This window comes from Podarcis pityusensis (assembly GCF_964106645.2).
Source record: "Podarcis pityusensis genome assembly, chromosome: 2".
NCBI lineage: Eukaryota > Metazoa > Chordata > Lepidosauria > Squamata > Lacertidae > Podarcis > Podarcis pityusensis.
Window position 1 is genome coordinate 79196362 of NC_138029.1, and position 19133 is coordinate 79215494.

Consider the following 19133-nt stretch of genomic DNA (forward strand, 5'->3'; position numbering starts at 1 on the left):
TTCAGTCTTGTCCATCAATCCAAGGTTTGGGGCAAACTAAAGCATTTACTCTTAGTGGAAAGATTCACCCGTTCCAATATCATGTTTCCATGTGTATTTCTTCATTTCAGCAGGTATCTAGCTAACTTGTCACAGAGGTACGCCACAGTTAAATGAGGCAGAAAGAAAGCCTGGGTGCAGGTGGCAAAGGGCAACAGAAAGGTTTGGGCAAATGTAGTTGTTGCCACACACTCATCTAGAGTCCATTTTCATGACCACATTTCTGCATCTGTCCCCTCAGCAATTGGGGGAAGCATTTCTGTAGTTCAAAATAGGTGCTGAAAGTAATCTGAAAATGTGGGGGTAAGTTGAAGTTTACTACCCTGTAAAAGAATGACTGACTTTCAAGTCAGAATGAGGAAATATTGGTTAAGGAAACAGACAAAATAATGTGGTGTTACCCTGAGGATTTACTGTGGGGTTCCATGATGAATCAAACCACAAAGTTGAATCATTTGGAAGACTAGCCTCAATGTTCTCAGTGGTGACATGTCTTCCCTTAAGCGAGCTGTTTTTATACTGTGCAACTAATTCGCCTTGACTGAACGCTTCACTACCGGGCCTCTTAAAACAATTGTGTTTCCTGGTAGAGAATTGATGACAAAAGGTGTTTCCAGTAGTTACAGAAAGAGTACTAGGATGGTCCTGCTTTGAAAACTGAAAAGAAAAACATGGGGGGCGGGAGAATAAAAAAGAAAACAAACTGAAAAGAATAGCAGAATGTGCCACATTTATTTACATTCAAAAATGGATAACTTTCCACATTTTATCAATATTCACCTTTAATTGTTCAGAAGTGACATCTAGAATGGTTTACTTAAGTTTATAATTAGGAAAATAGTTCAGCATAGCAACTCCACTTTTTCATATATATCAGAGATGGGGAATCTGTGGTCCTCCAGATACTGTTGTATTCTCAACTCCCATCAACTCCAGTCAGCAGGAATGATGGGAGTTTTAGTCCAGCAACACCTGCGGGACCACAGATTCCTCAAACTTGCTCTGTGTAATAAATCCTTTGATGCTTTAGCTACTTTTACCTATAAACTTTGCCTTTTCCTTAGTTAGTTACACTTCCTCACATTTTTGTACCTCCTCAGTCAGCAGTGACTTAAAAATAGCCACCATCACCACCACCACAAAATGTGTATACTGCTTGATTGTAAAAGCTTCATAGAAGTTGGAGTTGGAAGGAACCCCAAGGGTCATCTAGTCCAACCCATCTCTTGTGAGAGTCAGTTCCACTGTCAAACAGCTCTCACTGTCAGAAAGTTTTTCCTGAGTTCTGTTGAAATTTCCTTTCTTGTAACTTGAATCCATTGGTTCGGGTCTTAGCCTCTGGAGCAGGAGAAAACAAGCTTGCTCCTTCTTCCATGGGACAGCCATTCAAGACAAGACAGAAGTACTGTTTTGGGGGGACAGGAGGCGGGCGGGTGTGGAGGACACTCTGGTCCGGAATGGGGTAACTGTGCCCCTGAAGGACCAGGTGCGCAGCCTGGGAGTCATTTTGGACTCGCAGCTGTCCATGGAGGTGCAGGTCAATTCTGTGTCCAGGGCAGCCGTCTACCAGCTTCATCTGGTGCGCAGGCTGAGACCCTACCTGCCCACGGACTGCCTCGCCAGAGTGGTGCATGCTCTGGTTATCTCTCACTTAGACTACTGCAATGCACTCTATGTGGTATATCTGAGTCAGTATAACTCAGTCTAGTATATCTGAAGGAGCGTCTCCACCTCCATCGTTCTACCTGGACACTGAGGTCCAGCTGAGGTCCAGCGCTGAGGGCCTTCTGGCGGTTTCCCTGACTGCGAGAAGTGAATTTACAGGGAACCAGTTAGAGGGCCTTTTCAGTAGTGGCACCTGCCCTGTGGAATGCCCTCTCACCAGATGTCAAAGAGAACAACAGCTACCAGACTTTTAGAAGACATCTGAAGGCAGCCCTGTTTAGGGAAACTTTTAATGTTTGATGGATTACTGTATTTTAATATTTTGTTGGAAGCCGCCCAGAGTGGCTGGGGAAGCCCAGCCAGATGGGCGGGGTATAAATAATAAATTGTTGTTGTTGTTGTTGTTGTTGTTGTTGTTGTTGTTGTTGTTGTTATTCAGATATTTGAAGATGGCTATCATATCTCCTTTCAGTCTCCCCTTTTCCAGGCTAAATATACCCAGTTCCCTCAATGATTCCTCTTAAGGCTTGGTTTCCAGACCCTTTTTTATCTTGGTTGCTCTCCTCTGCACACGTTCCAGCTTGTCAATGTCCTTCTTAAACTGTGGTGCCCAGAACTGGGCACAGTACTCCAGGTGTGGTACTATTATTTCCCTTGGATAAGACACTATATTTCTGTTGATACAGCCTAGATTAGCTTTTTTTGCTGCTGTATCACACTGTTGACCCACTTTAATCTTGTGGTCTACTGAGACCCCTAGATCCTTTTCACATGTACCACTGGCAATCCAGTTGTCCCCATTGGTCTTCTGTGTAAAATTCATGAAGATCTATATGAATTTCTGTCTCTGACCCATATTTGTGCACCATTTTTGCTGGAAACCTCCAGATCCATGGTCTTTATGGTTTAGTCAATGGAGTAAGATGTGCCCTGTGATATGATGGTTGGGAGTGGGGGACCAGTGGAAAAAATGTGCAATTTCAAGAGCATCTGGTTTACTGGATTTGATGTGTATGAGAGCACTCTTCTTTTCATCTTCTGATGAAGGGGGCACTGAGTATGCTGAGGCTACAATAACTTTGCAGCATTGAAGGAAGTCCTCAAGAGTACCATGTTGATCAAGAGCACCGTGCTCGCTTCGGCAGCACATATACGAAAACATGTTGATCAAGAGCACCATGCTGGTGACCTGCAAAACGTATTATATATTTTTAAAAGACATAATGATGCCTGTCCTGCTTTCTAACTTGCATGGAGTGTGGTGAGATGGCTATTGTGGAGAAGGTATATTGTGAAGAAAGTATATGACATGACTCTCTGCATCTCTTGGTCCAGTGGAGGCTTACGGTATTAACTTGTGTATGCTCGCCCTCCTGCTGAAGCAAGAACATTTGAAAGTCTTATCATGCAAAAAAAAAGTAGCGCCACCAGAACGTCTACTATTCCTCTCTCACATGTATTATTTCACAAGCAACGTTTGATTTGGAAAGTTGAAATTTTCCCAAGGATTTTAAATTCAAAATCATGATGCTTTTACTCAATGACAAGCCGATGCTGACATTTCCTTCTTAACTTGGTCAGCGTCAAAGAAAACGGTATACCTTGATCTCCAAATTGCAGGCCTAGGCCAGAGTCTGCCTTCCTAAAATGCATGCACAAATCATTTATAGATATTAATGTACATTGCATTCTGGTTGGAAAGTGAATTCTACATAAAGAGAGAAAAGGCATTCTTCGTTTTTATTTCCAACAAACATAAAACTATATTTACTTGCATCAGGAGCACTTTGTTTTGTTAACCTTTCTCAATCTGGCAAGCAGCTGCTCTCTTTCAAAAGTGCATGGCTTGGCCACTGCTGATTTACCTTGCATAGTAGCTGTAAACTAAGCAGGGGATCACAGTCATTACCAAACGAGTTTTTATAGGAGCTTCCAAATGTTTAATATTCCCTTTTTTCATGAATGGATGTAATTTAGACATTACATGACCCTATTTCAATATTGCTGCAAATCTCCCAAGTTAGTATGCTGGGAATAATTAAGGCTTGTTTATGTTTTTTCTAAGCACTGAAGGCGCCACTTAACTTTGGAATTGGCCCAAGTTCTCAGTAAAGGAACACTTCAAAAGTTAGTCAGAGTTTAGTCCTCTGAATCAGCAAATCCAAGAATATGCCTTATAAAGTTATGCTGGAGGGGGGAGAAAACATATTTAAAAAATAAAACATTCAGAAAGGTTTTAATGCTTTTCTACTTCTACTTTTAACGCTTATGTGGAATTAAATCACTGGATGTATTCGTGGTCTCGTTTTGTTTAACATTTTGTTAGACTCCAGATGGCATAATTTAGTGTTCGGTATTGGTGTTTATTTTCAAAACTGAAGTCATTTGTTGAAACATGAATCATGCCAGAGATCAGTTGTTTAATAATTGCCTCATCGAGCGGATGTTTACAAAGAAAAGGTGAATCTGAGGGGGAGTGTTTCACCCTAATTGGAATACAGTCCATATGCCAATATATAAAGTAGATTCTAATTGTTTTTAAGTGTCAATCTTTCACTGTGTGCATATATGAAATATACACCAAATTTTATTTTTTAAACATCAGCTATAAATATAATCTTTCCAATAAGGTAAGTTTAAATAAGATGTTAAAATCCATCCAATAACTTTAATAATGTTAAAAGTGCATTGCCCAGCTTGCCAAAGAGTAATGCCTTAACTCTACTCATACCATTATATTTACACCAGATTTATTGTAGTTATTTTCTTTTTCAGGGCCAAATCTTTTCGTGGGAAAAAGGTCCATGGGGAATATGACATTAAAGTTGAACAGGTATCAATTTAAGAATTTCATTTCATTTTTACACACACTATTTTTTCCATATTTCTGTTATTTATTTATTTATTTATTTATTTATCTCTTTATGTATTTACATGATTTGTATACCATCCTTAGCATGATCACAGGGTGATTAACAAAATCAAATAAGAATTTTTAAAAATCCATAAAATCGCACAATCCTTAAAATATACAACTCCATTCATAAAGGTTCATTGGATAGCAATTGACTAATAGCAAGAGCAGCAACTAATCCATTCATATGATCAGGTCTCTCCTTCAAACACCTGCTGAAAAAGGCGCTTCTAACCAGCTGGCTAAACTGCAAAGTGTTGAGACTGGACATCTCAGTAGGGAATTCCACATGTGAAGAGCCTCCACTAAAAATGCCCTTTTCTGGGCCACCGCACCATGTACATCATTCTGGGATGGGACCACCAAGAAGGCCTCATCTACTAAACTTAGAGCATGAGCAGGCTAACATGGAAGAAGTTGGAAGTTGGGCTTGCGGAGGTTTGGGTGCCAGACCGTTAAGGGCTTTAAATGTCAAAGCAAGCACATTGAGTTGGGCCCAGAAAACAAGTGGCAATCATTTTCACTGTTTTAATATGGGAGTAATATGCTCACAGCCTGCTGCTCCCACCACCATACTTGCTGCAGCTTTTTGCACTAGCTGCAGTTGCTGCCTTCAGGGACAGCTGCACATAAAGTGCATAACAGTAGTCCAGTTTGGAGGTTGCCAGACCATAAATAACTATGGCCAGGTTATACCTATCTAGATGGGCCCGTAGTATGCTCACTGAGCCAGGGATAGATGCTCCTAGGCACCAAGGTCTCAAGTGACAATGATGGTTCCCAAATTATGCACCTGCTCCTCCAAGGGAAGAGCAGGAAATTCTACTAACTCCCAGACACAGCTCCTGCCCACCCATGGCACTTACGTCTTGTCTGGATTCAGCTTCAGTTTTAACACCTCGTCAGCCCATTTGCTACTTCCACTCTGCCTCTCTTGGTACCAATGGAATAGAGAGACAGAGCTTACTGCAAAACGCCTGATGATTGCTCCCAGTGGTTTCCTAAATAACAACTTGTGTCATGTGTTGTTAAAATACAGTACTCGGTTTGTTGAAGAAAGAACACATGAATATCACTTGGAAATCTGTCAGGACTATAGTGAAATTACACATATACTTTTATATAAAACCAGTATAAATGCAGGCTACAGAAACTCTGCACAGCTGGTAGATCCATGACTTTCTTCTGAAGTTGTACAGTGACTAGTATCAGCCTGAAAGTTAGTTCTTATATCAACATATTATAAAAGGTGTTCAACAGGAGCCAACACTGATCTCCTATTAATCCAGAATTGTTTGTATGGAGTTTTCCCCCCAAGTGCACGATAACCATTTCACCTTATTTTTAAACCACACATTTGTACTTGATATGTGGTAAAAATTCTTCTTATTGTTTGGCAGAATAACAGGATACCCTGGAGACAGAATGATTTGATCAACTGTATAGATTTAAAGATAGCGTTTTTTTCTGGATACATACTGTTTCTGGCTTTCACCTGAAAAATATTTCCAGGAGTGGGATAGGATTCTAAACAGGATTGCTAACTCGTGCCTTAAGAAAAGAACTCCTGTAGCAACTTCTGGCAACTTCTTCTGGCACACTCCTCAATGAAGGGAGAAGTTTCACATGTCCAAAGTCTTCCTTCCTTCGGATGACAGAGATAGGAGCATTAACCCTAAGTAGAGTAACAGCTTAATTAAATACGTGAAGAAGAATTTAATCTGACACAATTGATTATGGGGGTTCTTTTTTTCTTTTCTTACAGGCACAGTTTTCAGAGGTCAATTTGATAGCTCATGCTGATGGCAATTATGCTGTTGACATGCAGGCGTTCCGAAATGGCACTAAAGTTGTTAGGTAAGTTGTTCCCCACCCCCCTCCTCATAAAAACTGAAATTAACTTAAAGCAGTTGAAAACTACCATATTGCTAAAACCAACAATGTTCTTTGGAATTATTAAATTAGATCAGCATTTAGCCAGAGGCGAAACTAGGCTTTATTCCACCTGGGTCAAATGACCCTGTTTGCCCTCACCCACCCACATGCATTTGCTTACACACACACATAGGCTGGCAGCCTCAATAGCACCCCTCTGGAGGCTTCACCTGGGGCAATCAATCAATCAATCAATCAATAAAGCAAGCAAGCAAGTAAGCCCCCCCCCCCCCCCGGTAGCTATGACTGATTTAGCAAACTCTGTTTTGATCACTTTATAACTTGTAAAGCAAAAGAACAACTCTTAATAGCAATGAGACATAGCAACAAAATTAGCTTTGGACAAATTTATTTTTCAAATTATAAAAATATTTTCTGAAACTGTTTATTCCTTTGGTTAGGGTATTTGATTCATGTTGCTTGTTTCTTTAAAGGTGATTTAGTATTTGTGGAAGCTTACCTCCAATACTATTCAAAACTTCCTGTCTTTGCAGAACTGATGATTCATTATAATAAAAGAAAACCTTCCAGTAGCACCTTAGAGACCAACTAAGTTTGTTATTGGTATGAGCTTTCGTGTGCATGCACACTTCTTCAGATACACTGAAACAGAAGTCACCAGACCCTTATATATACTACGGCAGACTAACACGGCTACCTACCTGTAACTACCATTAAAATAAAGTCATATATACTGTACTAAGAAGGGTTTATTAGGTGTTGCCCCTGTTCCTTTGAAATAAATAGGAGAGGGAAGGAACCCCACAAATAACAAATGGTGCTGTGATGCACCAGTGATTAATACTTACAAAGTGCTCATTGCAGGGAGTTGGACTAGAAGACTCTCGGGAACCCTTCCAACCCTACAGTCTTTTGATTTTATGATTCACTGCTCCTGGAGGGATCCCCATACCAGAATCTTATTCTTCCCATTATTCTTCCCTTTCCCGCTTGGAGCATACATATCATGATGCCAAGGTATTATTGGAAGGCAGTTAGTTCAGCTGGTTAAAGTGTGGTGCTGATAATGCCAAGGTTGTGGGTTCAGTTCCCATGTGGGCCAGCTGCCTATTCCTGCATTGCAGGGAGATGGTCCTCAGGGTTCCCTCCAGCTCTACAATTCTATGACATGTGAACAACGCTCTGAATAGTGATTTCATTTCTCCTGCAATGGGACATGGGGAAGCGAGGGCTCTGGCATGACCTGTGTGAATCTTTCCTTGCACCAGGGTTATTTATGCCTGCAATACAGCTAGACCAAGCCCATAGTAATTCAAAAGGCTAGCAAATATTTCTGCTGATTAAATGTTATATTAAATTACTAAACTGTGCATGAGCTGTAAATATAATCAGGGAGGAACAATGTATTGGTTTATAAAGATATTGCAGAACATATCTAAAAAATGATGGGTGAAAAAGGTTTATTTATTTATTTATTTATTAAAAACTTATTTGAAATTCAGTTGCACTCCCAAGGATTTCTGCTTCAGAATTGATTCATATGTACTTCTGTGGTATAGCTGATGCTTCCATGTGATTGGAATCCCATACCATAATTGCAATGTCTGAAATTAGGAAACAAATAGTGGTCATAGGGGATGCGGTTAACTGCCATTTTCTGGGATTGTCTTTTTCTAGGGGGCAGCAACAGTGCAGTATTTATGGCAGCTGCCCAACTCACCTGGTTTCTCATTCCAGATGTAACTACTCTGATGTGATTTTTTTTTGAGATCTAGGAAATAGAGTACAATAGAGTCGCTCTGCCCATGAGCAAGAGGATCAGAGCCATAAGTTTCTTCCTGCACGCTGAGAAGTCTAATTGGGAAGCCCATTGCAAAGGATTGAAATGAAAGCAAGGCATGTCTCTCAACATCACAAATGTTAGAGAATCACTCTATATCATAATTCACTGATTCTCAGCCCACTTGTGCTGGGACCAGTAACCTGGCAGGAATGTTTGCTGACCTAATAAGAGGGGAAATGACTATATTGCTTGTAAGAGGGGAAATGGCTCAGTGGCACTCAGATGCTCCAAAAAGCTACCATATTGTAGGGCAGCCTGCCATCTTGTATCTCTAGCTCCTTGCTCTATCATTCAACCTCCTTTTATCTATTTGTTGTCTCCTGACATCCTATATTTTGTGCTCCTAATTCTCATACCTTATCACCTCAGTCCTGGCACTTATTTCCAACAATCCCAAGATGTTTTCTGCTTCTTTCTTAATAATTGTAGTTTATAGGTACAGAGTGCTTTACTAAATGCTGCCCTACAGGTGATTGCTCCAGTGTCCCAGGCAATAAAAATTATTCTGATTGTTCTTTTCTTTTCCTACAGGTGTTGGCTTTTCCCTTTAGTTATCTAAGTAATATGGTGTATTAGGAACAAATATCAAAGATACGGTTTTCAGTGAGCATGCAGTTGCTAGATCAGAGCTGCATCACTATAGATTATAAGAGATGTCACTTGGGTAGACCAGGTGTAGCTGGGGAATCTGGAGCTTCTTCACTTGGATGTGCACCCTAGTCTTAAGCATACTTAGTCAGAAGAAACACCCATTGATTTCAGTGGGCTTACTTCCAAGTGAGCATGAATAGGACCACAGCTTTAGTAACACAAATCATTGAAAGAAGAACATTGGGTTTATGGGGAGGGGGGAATCCCCTGACTTTCAGTGCAAAACGTTTCATATGAAAAAATATAGTAACCTTTGTTCTCTTACATTCTCTTATGTTTGTATTACTTTCATTTATAAGAAAAGTAGCTTATGGAAGAAACATTTAAATTCTCTTATTCTCCTTAGATCATTCAGGCCCGACTTCGTTCTTGTTCGACAACACTCGTTCGGCATGGCAGAAAATGAAGACTTCCGTAACTTAATCATCGGGATGCATTATGCTGGCATCCCAAGCGTTAACTCCCTAGAGTCAATCTACAACTTCTGTGACAAGCCCTGGGTGGTAAGTTGACAGAAATTCCTGAGTTTGAAGACAACCATCGCTTTGAATTGGAAGGTTGGGGAAAAGTAAGGAGCCGTTTTGTGTGATGCATGACAACTCTGGCCATCTAGATTTTTTTAAACATTGTTAACGCTATATTAGTCCAGTGGTGGGCTCATTAATTGCCCCAACAGCTATAATTTTAATTTCTCATGTGAAAATACAAAACACTTTTACTGTATGCTGTTTCGTTCCTTGATTACATTTTTATTGTCTTTACTCTAAAGAGCTCAAGGTGGTGTACATGTTCACATCTCCCTGCCCCTTGGCTAATTTTTATATATACAAAAAAAAATTGAGGTGGGTTGGATGAGTAGAGGTTTGAACTTGTGCCTGTCTAGTCTGAGTCCAACACTCAAATAACTACACCACATTTGCTCCAAGTGACAGCCTGTTTGTAGCCAAAATAGCACCATCAGTGCAGAAAAGAGAGTGATCAGAAGGTTTTGGGGGCACTCCAAGGTTTGCAGAAATACAAACATTTTAAGGAGGTACAAAAGCCTAAAGGGCATCCTCCACACACCACATAAAAAGCCATCCCGTTAAGGGCTACACATGCTCAGTGGCCACATAATGCTCAGTGGATGATGTGACTTGAGGTGGGGAGTGGGAGAACAGTAAACGGGAGAGACGGAGAATAGAATTGAATAGAACTGAGCATCTTGGAATGGGATATGGCTGTCTGAAACCCTGAATGGGAACACTCCACACTACATGTGTGCAGATCCCACTGGTAGATATTATCAATACAATTGTACCTGCTGTGCGTAGAGCCCTCATCTTTCTCAATTTTGTTACATCTTCCTACTGCTCTTCCTTGAGGTCGCTGTGTGTGCATGCTGTAGTGCCCATAGAATCACTTCTGCAATCAGAAAGTTAATGTGAGGTGATAAGCTTTTTAGGATGCCTTTGCCTTAAAGCAAGCTCTTTAAAAATGCTGGCATTAAGGACAAAACCAGTTATACTTGAATTCGGCATTTTTCTTCCTTAGGCTTCTCAGTCTCGACATTCCTGCTATTGTTTTAAAAGGTTGCTAGCATTTGGGACTAGCCATGCATGCCCTTATCATTTAAAACCAGGATGCTTTTATCTTTCTTCACCCAGCCCTTTGCATAAGAAACTGGCTTTATAGATTTACAACATAAAATTGAAGAGCTGGAACATGCCAGTCTGAATGAAAGCATAAATGTCTGAGTGTTGAGCTGGTAGGATGGGTTTATGCTATAAAAATTTACTACCAGCTTGTCATTTATGAATAAACTTATCATTTATCACATTTTATGAAATCATGTTTTATTGAATGGCTGGGTAGATCCTTTTTAGAGATACGGCATGCAGGAGTTCTAATATTTTTTGTCACGTTTTAGCAAAAGATTTTGGCTCTTTAAAATGCATTTATTTATTTATACCCCACCTTTTCTCACAGGAGCTCCAAGTGGTCTCCACCCCCAACCACCATCCTATCCTTGCAATAACCCTTTGAGGTCTGTTAAGCTTAGAGATCACTAGGACGTGGGTGGCACTGTGGTCTAAACCACTGAGCCTAGGGCTTGCCGATCAGAAGGTTGGCGGTTCGAATCCCTGTGACGGAGTGAGCGGTCCCTGCTCCTGCCAACCTAGCAGTTTGAAAGCACGTCAAAGTGCTAGTAGATAAATAGGTACCGCTCCGGCGGGAAGGTCAACGGCGTTTCCGTGTGCTGCTCTGGTTTCGCCAGAAGCGGCTTAGTCATGCTGGCCACATGACCCGGAAAAACTGTCTGCAGACAAACGTCAGCTCCCTCAGCCAGTAAAGCGAGATGAGTGCCGCAACCCCAGAGTCATTCATGACAGGACCTAACTGTCAGGGGTCCTTTACCTTTAAGCTTAGAGATAGTGATTAGCCCATTATGAGCTTCATACATGAGTAAAGATTTCAACCTGGGTCTCCTTTTTGATAGGGATCTTTGCTTTCTGTCTGGGGGTTTTTTTGGGGGGGGGGCGCGTTCCAAACATCAACAATTTTTCTTCTGTGAAATGGATATTTTCTGGTACCCACAGCAACATTGAATGTAAAAATGACAAGTGATCTGTCAACTCCAAAATACCCTAGAGCAGTTATGGGGAATATGTGGTCCTACAGATGCTATGCTCTAACTTCCATCACCCCTGACCATTAGCTATACCCGTTGAGGCCTATGGGAGATGGAGTCCAATATCTGGAGGACCACATGTTTCCACCCTGGCCCTAGGCAATAAATAATGCATATTCTTAATCCATGGATAACACTCTCACCAGACCCTGGGATAAGGAATAGAACATACCAAGCTGCATTAACAGAACTGAGAGAACATATACAATAATTTCAGTAATCTCCATACAATCTATATTTTTTTAAAAAGGAAAGCAGCACCTTTCAGATCAATAGAACTTCAGTCAACACAAAACTTACAGAATGCAAAAAAAAAGGGGGATTAGTTTGGCAGTAAGCTCATTTATTCAAAAGCCGTAAGAGCTGGCTAAGTATCCCACCAAGATAATGACTGAGAAGGGGTTCACATATAACCTTTCATCCCATAGAGCATCAAAGTATGTAAAAGAGTAACCAAAATGATCAGGGAGCTGGAGCAACGCCTCTACATGAAAAGGCTAAAATGTTGGCAACTGTTTTATTGGGAGCCAGGGGGAAGCAACTAAGGAGGAACATGCTAAACATATATAATGATATTATTCATGGTACGGAGAAGGTGGATAGAGAGAAATTATATGATTGTTGTCTGCCTCTTCCAGGACCAGAGGCAGTCCTCCCATAAGGGATTCCCAAGTTCATTCTGCACTCTCCTTTTGTACTTGGAAGGAGTTTCCCACTAGTACAGTTTCCTACTCAGATTGAAGCTGCAACTGCAGTTCTACTATTTGCTCTCTCTTCCTCCCTCCTGCAGCAGCCTGAGAGAGACTCCATTGGAAAGTTCTGTGCTCATTTTTGTGTGTGGAAGCAAGACATGAGGCCATTTCCCATTTAGGTGTAATTACTTAAATGCTGTATATTAGAGAGAGAAATGTCCTATTCTGTTTCATGGCACATGCTTATATTTAAATGCACGTGAATAAAACTAAAATAGTAAGACTGTTATTATCTAAGTCTCTAATTATAGCATTAGCATTCAGTGTACCCTGTACCTAGGGATTTCACTCAAAGCTACAATGTTCCACTCTTAGGATAACAAAATATATCTTGCACATTCTTTTATTATCAAATGAAAGAGCTCTCTTGCCAAGTGCTTACTATTATCTGTACAAAGCATTGGTGGTACACATAAAGATTTCAGCTGACAATCCCTTCCTCTCACTCGAGAAAAGCTCTTTAATAGATGAAAAGACAGCTTTTATATGAGAAAGGTAAGAATACAGAGTGCTAGCAATACAAAGAAAATGCACTAAGAACAAGAATTCTCACAGTAAAATCTATGAAGACATTGAACTATCAAGCACAGTCATTCTCGTACATCATAGAATCACAGACAGTGATCCATTTCCCCAAAGAAAAAGTAGATAGATGGTTGCAAACAGAACCAAAGATGTTTAATTCCCCCCCCCCCGCTGCCCCATTTTTCTTCCCTGTTATTTTTATACTTAAAAACAAATCACATAGATAACATCACTCGAACTGAATAATATTCAAATGAATCACATTCATTTTCTTTTTTGATCAAAGAATAGATGTTGTAAAATATCTTGTGCTAGAAATTTTCTGAAGTATAAGCATAGATGTTGCTGGTATATGTTATTGTTGTTTCTTATAAACGTCAGATGTTTAGTTACCAGGCAAAACACAATTACCATAACATTCTCCCATCTTGATATGTGTTATTTTTTCTTTATTACCACACATACAGTTGAAATGAAAATAGCTCTAGAGGGGACTTGAAACACTAGTTATTAGCTTGAAGAGATTTTCTCATTCTGGTTTCCCACCATTTCGTGGACTGTGTCATATTTAAAATTGATTCAGAGTCCTAAGTTGCTAGTGCTGTTTCTTCCTGCTAATTTGTTGAAGTGACAGATCTTTAACTTATGCTTATCATTCATGTTTTGTGTCATTGTGCATCCTGCTGAACTATGTGGGCTGGCGGCAGAAAATTGTTGGAGGCTCAACATTTTTGTTAATGGAGAATTAAGTGTGTGATTAGAGCATAGCACGATCCTCAACTCCAATGTTGCTGTGGCTCTGAAGGGCTGTTGATTCTGCTGAGAGAAGTCCCACAAAGATAGCTGCTGTGATTACAAGACTGAGTCAAGGATGTTGTTGTTGCAACTGAGATTTGAAGACTGGAAATGAGAGCATATGGAATTAAGTTCTCCTTCATAGGTGTAGCGTGTATGAGAATTGCCTTAAAAACCTGTTGAATGGCTGGTGGTTTTGCAATCTTATAAAATAATCCCATAGGAAAAATGCACTGAAATTCTCCTATTTGGAACCCTGATTCTAAATTCTTCTACATTGGGGTGAGAAATTAGGTCCAGCATGGGTCCTGGTTTGGCCTATGATGCCACTCTCAACCAAGCATGCCCAGCTGCCCCACACCTGAACGTTGGTACTTAAAGTGAGCTTTCAGTTGTTCCATGGTGAGCAGGACTGTGACAGGTTGCCCCACTGGGATGAGCTGCACTGTATAAAATCTGTGCAGAAGTGTGTCAGATGAGCAATGCTAAATACCCAGTGCTGATATCCAGTGCACATTTCTAAATTTAAGTGCCATTAATTTAATGTGGGATAATCGGTGCTGGAAAAATTTGAAAGGGCTTCCTAGATCGGAGGTATCCCTCACAGAAACCCCAAAGAAAATGATGCAGGCTCCAAGTAAAAAGAATAGGCCTTTATTGAATACAAATATACTTATGGTCAGGCTCCTTAAAAATCATAGAGAGGCCACGAAGGGCTGTATCCAAAGCAATGATTCTTATACACTCCCAGGTTACACATGTGATTTACATTCACCATTCAAAGAATCACAGCAGTTTTCCCATAGCAGTTGCAACCCAGTGTCCTGAACCAATCAAAATCATTTAGCTCCTCATTGTAATATCAGTCAATTACATATAATCATTTTTCGGTGTCTTTCTTTATTAAGACTTTGACTAATTTGCCTGTTCATTAAATGTCTCCCAATATCCTTTTTTATCTGTCTACAAAACAATTTAAGATTAAGCATAACTGCCATGACTAGTTGATTCTCTTTTCATGCGTATGGCGGTCACCATGCATTCTATCAGTTTATTCTTTTCTGTGTTCCAAACATTCCGAACATTCACTAAATACAGTACTTATTCACTAAATACAGCAGCTTGTTGTATACTGTAAAAAGTAGGCACAGGCCTTTTTAGTTTAGCTAGGCCATAGGCTCAAAAGAAAATGAAATGGCCAAAACAATACAGGTGTATGAAATTATTATTTTCTCCATCATTTGCACTTGCATATTTTACTTTTTATGCATTCTTTTTCTGTAGGTGGGTAATCAGAATATGGTAAACTAGAAGGGATATTTTAACAGGCTCTTGGATTTTTGATAGATAGTAATTATGGTGCTGAATAACAGTGCTGAAGTAATTTTGAGCTTTGAGCTTAGAATTCTGTTTATTTTCTTTTGCAGTTTGCTCAGTTGGTGTCCATCTACAGAACCTTGGGACCAGAGAAGTTCCCTTTAATTGAGCAAACCTTTTATCCCAATCACAAGGAAATGGTAGGTGTGAATAACAAACATAAATACCAGTTGATTCTATGTAGTAGGGAAAGGAGCTATAATAATGCATGATTCACATTATAGCTCTGCCCACCAGCTATTACTTGATATCAAATGCTACTTAAAAGTTGGTTTCATCCAACAGACCTTAACTTGGTTAACTACCCAGCTGAAATATCTAAAGTTCTGAAAATGGGGAAAAATTATTTAACAGACTTTAAACATAAACCATTAGAAACATTGAAATGAAAGATGTACTTTCCGGAGAAGAATTCAACGTAGCTGTCACTGACTCATCCTCAAATGCTGTTGTGGTTTTTGAGTGCATTTGATTCATGGATTGCTGTTAAGAATTGGTTTCTGTGATTATACACATGTTCAGCTTTATACTAACAAGCATTTCTCCTCTCACTTTCAAATATGCAATCTAGTATGTGATAAAATAATGGACTACTGGAAAGGAAGCCTGGAGTGGCTTCCCACATCCTCTTATTTCTCCAGACCAATGAATGTAGTGGTTTGAATGTGAGTAGGAAGGATATTTTAGGATGAGAGTGTCATTCTGGGAGAAATCTTTCCCCATCCCATCTTAGTTGAGATAACAAAAGAAAACCACTGCTGGGCAGGAAACAAACAAGCAAACAAAAAAAATGGGTGGACCTAAGCAACCAAAAATTAGTAGCCACCAGGAGAGTGTTCAGACTTGCATCTGAAACTCAGGAAAATCACCCACTCTCTTCCATACCTCCAAGTTTGGACCTGGGAAAAGGAAATTTGTTCCTGATTGTGCTACAGAGGAAGCCCAAGCCCCGTTCCCCAGACTGAAGAGGGATGGGGTGATCCTGCACAGCTAGGAAGCCTTGGGAACCTTGTGCAGTTGCAGGGACAATTGCTGCCACCGCCACCGCAGCTCTGAACTTGTTTTGTTGAGCTGTGAGTGTGTCAGAAGTGCACCAGCAAAAACAACAAACACCCACTGTCCTTTTTCAGTTCTGGAAGGGAAAGCTGGGGCTTGTTTGGCACTGTATTTCTGTAAGCAAGTCCCAACTTTCCACCCAAACTAGAAGCTGGAGACAAGCAAAGAGGTCTGCGGACCTCTGAATCGCAACACAACTGTGAGGATGATCCTTGCCCAGTTTCATTGATGGAGGGAAGTCTGTGGTTCGTCATGCTTGCCAGAGAGTTGTGGTACACGAACCACAGTAGGACTACTGAGCTGAATTGTAGTTTGAGGAAGTCATTGTTGACTTTAGACAGATAGAGAACAGTCTGTGTTGGTATCAGGTGGTACTATTTTGAAAAGCCTGCTATAGAATAGATGCTATGCACTGGAAGAGTAGCATTGTTAAATGTTAAATTGTTAAATGTACAGTACAGGAATCACAAACTGGAAAACACAAAATTTGCTGTGTGGGTGGTTGAAACACCATTTCATACTGCAAGTGCTTGTTTTTTTTCCTCCTCCAGCTCTGGCAGATTCAGTGATGGTGTTTTTTCCCCCAAAGAGTACAAGAGAAGCAGAATGAGGAGCACTTTACAGATACGCTCTGTTACTGTGGTGTTTGCTCTGAAATATAAATGACAAATCCATAATCCTGAGTGTTTAGGAACACATGTATTGCCCTTTATATGCAATATATTTAATCTGAATCTCCTCGGAATTTGGGCTGTGTTGGAAAGATTGCTAGCTTCTCTAATTTGTATTCTTAGCATGTCTCTCACTTGCCTTACGAGCAAATGAGGTAGGCTTTGGAAAATCCTCTGCTATAGCCAGAAATTTCTAGTTAACAATAGGTAATACAAGTTCTGTATTCATGAAGCTCCTAAGGCTGCAAGCCTAATCACTTACCTGGGAGTAAGGCCTACTGAATTTAATAGGACTTACTTCTGGATAGTATTACACTGTAGATTACATACCTGGGTGTTTCCCAACAGCATATGGGCTAGAAACTTGCATTTGAATGAATTAATTTCTAAATTAGATTCTCTGCTAAAAAAGTACATGACAGAATATGCCTAGCCCTTTCTATTGATTCAAAATATTTTATTATTAAACAACAATTATTATTTAAAAAATTCTACACCATAAAAAGTGATTTGTAGCACAGTCCTAGATATGTTTACTTGGAAGTATGGCTCCTTAAATTCAGTGCAACTTCCCAGTAAAAATGCATTCTAATACATATTTACCTATGAATAAGTCCTTCTGAGCATAGTGTGGCTTACTTCTGCATAAACATACATAGGATTGCACTATGTGTTCAGGATTGCAATGCTAGTTGAATTTGGTTTTCTGATGTTTACCTGACATTCCTGAGTCTGAAATATTCACTACAAGATAGTAAAAGAATGTGTATCCTCTTTTCTATACCAACACCACAAAGTCATGATATCTTAATAAAATTATTTTGCTGGCTGATAAAATGTCTGATTAATATTCTGTATGAATATAAACATGACCATGGTTCTTCATCTGCACATGTATTCTTTTATTATGGACATTTCACATAAGCAGTGATGACTGTAAATTTGAAGATTCTTCCTGTTGTGATTCTTTTTCTCTGAGGGAGACTTTGTAAAGGCAGTGACTTGGAAAACAGTTGATGCAGAATGACAGATAGATTTTGCAGTTTCTGTGAAAAGCTTAGCTGCTGTTGTGGGATGATCCAGAGAGAGGGAGAGGGGATTGTCACTAGTAATGTTGGAGCCAAACCACAGTACTTAAAGATGTTGTCTAGGCAGATTTTTTTTGTGAGGTTTCAAGAGTTTCTCACAGTTCCCTTCCCCTCAACGACTTGCTGTTCAGAATTTTATACCAGAGTATTCTGAGGCTCTAAGTTTGAAGCTGATCAATCGGATATACTTGTATTCCTTTAGAAAAGTCTTGTGTTCTGTTTTCCCTTTAAAAAGCAGTAAACTGCAATTGCACAAAAATAGCACTCTTCTTAACTGCTTCAGTAGATGGCTTTTAAAAATTAGCATTTTTTAGTTTTAAATGCTTATTGCTGCTAGGATAAAAGCTTAGCCATTTCCTTGATGTATTTTCACATTTACCTAAGGAAATCAGCAGTTACAAATTGACCCATGCTGCAGATTGAAATAATAGATGAGGAAATGTTGGGATTTATTTTTCAAGGAAATTACATTACTTGCTTTGTAGGTACTTGCTTTGAAGCACCTGCTATCTACTATGTAATTTATGGGATTAAAAAATCACATGCATGATACAGTAGAATATGCTTGCTATATTTATTCTTACACGGAATAACTTGTTTCACACAAAAAACCATATATAAATGTTGATCAAAAATCCATTTTGGAAAATGAAAGATACTTTTTCAGAAAAAATAATGTGAGTTATATGCTTATTGAAGCCAATGTTTCAGTGCCAAAGGGCTTAGAATAAAAACTTGTGCTACTATATATATATATATATATATATATATATATATTCATTTCTGGGAATTGTTGTGGTACAACAAAAAAGTTGACTTCTGCATTCTGCAAAAACTATAGCATATTCAGCTGTTTAAACATTGTTTTAGGAAGTAGATATCCTTCATAGCATGTTTCTACATAACAGTATAGTCCTAAGCATGTTTACTGAGTAGTATGTCCCATTGTATCCTAAAAGGTGTCTGGGGCTGCAACATATGGATCTGTCCCACTGCCTCATAATGCAGTTTGCAAAACAGGTGGAGAACAGTGGCACCTCCACTGGATTATGAAATAGTCAGAGATGCTCATGGTCAAGGGAGAACATTGTTCCTGCTTCCTCTTTTATGGTGTATCTATAGAAACAAATTTATGAGCATAGGTGAATGCATAGGTCATAGGAAGTTGTTTTATACTGAATCAGACCATC

The 19133-nt window shown here is 39.6% G+C and overlaps 1 protein-coding gene across 1 annotated transcript in view; it reads left to right on the forward strand.

The window, feature by feature from the left end:
* The window catches only part of SYN2 (synapsin II), a 147304-nt gene that overhangs the window by 63807 nt on the left and 64364 nt on the right, over positions 1-19133 (forward strand). Inside the window, exons 2-5 of the mRNA XM_080994202.1 lie at positions 4480-4537; positions 6384-6475; positions 9355-9511; positions 15179-15268. Of these exons, the coding sequence (XP_080850328.1) occupies positions 4480-4537; positions 6384-6475; positions 9355-9511; positions 15179-15268 (397 nt within the window). The remainder of the gene's footprint in view (positions 1-4479; positions 4538-6383; positions 6476-9354; positions 9512-15178; positions 15269-19133) is intronic.